General features: G+C 36.3%; 1 protein-coding gene across 1 annotated transcript; it reads left to right on the top strand.

The window, feature by feature from the left end:
* The first annotated feature begins 460 nt into the window (after window positions 1-460).
* LOC110313827 (taste receptor type 2 member 125-like) lies at window positions 461-1478 on the top strand. The gene has a single exon (XM_021188241.1). It carries the CDS (start codon window positions 504-506, stop codon window positions 1431-1433), a length of 930 nt encoding a protein of 309 aa, XP_021043900.1. The 5' UTR covers window positions 461-503; the 3' UTR covers window positions 1434-1478.
* The last annotated feature ends 1480 nt before the right edge of the window (window positions 1479-2958 follow it).

The raw sequence follows: 2958 nt of genomic DNA, 5'->3' as shown, positions 1-2958 counted from the left end.
TATATATTGCATCATTCAGCATTTGTAATATATAATATATATATAAATAATAGATTTTGCACTATTCAGAATTTGTAAGCAATGTAGTATTATTAGACAGCATAGCTTATAGGAAAAGTTGCAAGTAATTTTGATTTTGTAATGCTGATTCCCCCAAATCAAGTATCATGTTTACCTGCACAGACAAGGGAAGAAGTGGCAAAATGTGCAAATGAGTGCATCTTTATTTGCCTGTCAGAACATTGAAATTCAGTGTCTCCTTAATCAGTTATGGATTGACATTTATGTGCACAGTACCTGGAAGAACTTCAACCAAGCTGGAGGTAAAAATCCAAGATTCTGATGATAAAACCAAAAAGTAAATCACAGTTAAATCTTCTTTATTTTTCTTTTTTAACACTGTATATGGACGTTCTTTTTAATACAGAATATTTCTGAAATTTAGAAAAAAAATCACTAAGAAATATTCACCAATGGAAATTGACTTTAAAGTCCCTTAGAGAATGTGTGGTGTTCTACATAGCATACTGACAATCATTTTCATTTTGGAGTTCTTCATTGGAAATCTGGGGAATGGATTCACAGCTCTGGTACAGTGCATGGACTTACGAAAGAGAAGAAAGTTCCCTTCAGCAGATCATTTCCTCACTGCTCTGGCCATCTCCAGATTTGCTCTGATATGGGTTCTATTTCTAGATTCATTTGTGTTTATAGAATCCCCATTACTGACTAGAAATACATTAAGACTGATTCAGACTGCCTGGAATATGAGCAATCATTTCAGTATATGGTTTGCTACCATTCTCAGCATCTTTTATCTCTTCAAGATAGCCAGTTTTTCTAACTACCTTTTCCTCTACCTTAAGTGGAGAGCTAAACGGGTGGTTTTGGTGACACTGCTGCTATCCATGATTCTTTTGTTTTTAAATATATTTTTAGAAATCAAGCATATTGATGTCTGGATCTATGCAGCCAAGAGAAACATAATTAATGGTTTGAGTTCAAACAGTTTTTCGGAGTTTTCCAGGCTTCTTTTAATTCCAAGCTTAATGTTCACATTAGTACCCTTTGGTGTATCCTTGATAGCTGTCCTCCTCCTAGTCTTTTCCCTTATGAAACATGTAAGGAAGATGCAGTACTACACCAGAGGATGCAAAGATGTCAGAACCATGGCCCACTTCACAGCCCTGCGGACTGTGGTCACCTTCCTCCTACTCTATGCCACCTTCTTCCTGTCTCGAGTTGTGGAAGTTTCAATGCTCGAAATGGATGAAAGTCTGATGCTTCTGTTTGCAAAAGTTACTATAACAATTTTTCCTTCCATCCACTCCTGTATTTTCATTTTGAAACATAATAAGTTGAGACAGGACTTGCTTTCAGTACTGAAGTGGCTAAAGTGTTGGTGCAAGCGTGTGAAAACCTGGGATTCATAGACCATTGTATGCATCACCTTGAATATTCTAGAGGTGTATAGGTTCATATGAAAGTATTAAATTTCTACATTTGAGCCTTTTGTTTATTTTCTAGTCTTTAAATTCATTTGTTCCTGTTCAAATGTACTTCAAACTTAGTGGTTTATATCCAGCTTTATTAGTAGTAAATAATCCTATTACTATTTTGTTGTATATGCTTCTTTAATATTTAGGTCTGCAATGTATAACAACCATATTGAATGTTTCTGCAGTAAATTGCAATTAGAAAAACTAGCAAAGTCCTCAAGGGCATATTCCTGTAGTTCATTTTTTAGCATCACTTTCTAGTTGTTTACAGGTAGAACATCATGTCCTTTGCATAAAACTATTTATAATGTTTTATTTTATTTATTTTTTCTTGTTTCTAGTTAATTACTATTATTTTAGTGAAGTTGGTTGCATAATGGCTCAAAACTCAAAACATTAGGTAATTGTGATAATATCCTCTTTGTTTCTAAATTAACGTTTCTTCCAGTCTTTCTAGTAAGTGAAAGGCTAACTATAACTTTGAGACACTTGCTAAATTTAAATGCTTATCTTTTCTAATGAAATATATGTTAATAGTTAGCAAACATCTATCCTTATTTACTAGGATACTTGTGTAGTTTCCTCTCCTTTGATCAAATATGTTAATAAGTGTTAACAGTTGTATACAAATGTATTTCCTTAATGTATACATATTAATATAATAAAGTAATATGAATATTCATATGTTTATGTTAGTATAAATTTGACAAGATCAGAGGTAAATTGAAATTCAGAAATTGTATGCAAAATAATAACAAGTAATATTTACCCCCAAAAGTAATCAAAATTATTGTTTCAGAAATACTTCCTGTAAAATAATCACAGGAGGTAGAGGGTGGGAGGGGCTTGGAGGAAGAGAGGAGAGGGAGAGGAAAAAAAGGGGGGCAGGATTATGTGTGGAAGGAGATGGGGGAGATTTACTGAGACTCAGGAAATTGAAAAGGGGTGTGTAGCAATGGGAGTTGGGGAACTGTGAGTAGCCAACAGAAAGTCCCAAATGCCAAGAAAGCAAGAGGCTCCCAGGACCCAATGGGGATGACATTTGATGAAATACCCGACAAAGGAGAGACAGAACCTGTACAGACCATACCAAGAGGTTAGGCACACTCCTGGTTGAGTGATGGAGCCACCCACTCATCTCAAAAAAGTTTAACCCATAATTGTTCATGTCTAAAGGAAATACAGGGACAAGGAGTAGAACAGACTTAAGGAAAGGCCATCCACCTGGGCATCCATCCCATATGCAGCCACCAAGTCCAGTCACTATTGCTGATGCCAAGAAGTGCTTGCTGACAGGAGCCTGAAATGGATGTCGCCTGAGAGGCTCTGTCAGAGCCTTGCCAATACAGATGCGGATGCTTGCAGCTAACCACCGGACCGAGCACAGGAAACCCAATGGAGGAGATAGGGGAAGGACTGAAAGAACTGAAGGGGATTGTAACCCCATAGGAAAAACAAC

This window comes from Mus pahari, chromosome 2 (genome assembly GCF_900095145.1).
Source record: "Mus pahari chromosome 2, PAHARI_EIJ_v1.1, whole genome shotgun sequence".
Lineage (NCBI taxonomy): Eukaryota > Metazoa > Chordata > Mammalia > Rodentia > Muridae > Mus > Mus pahari.
This window is presented reverse-complemented; position numbering and strand designations above follow the sequence as displayed.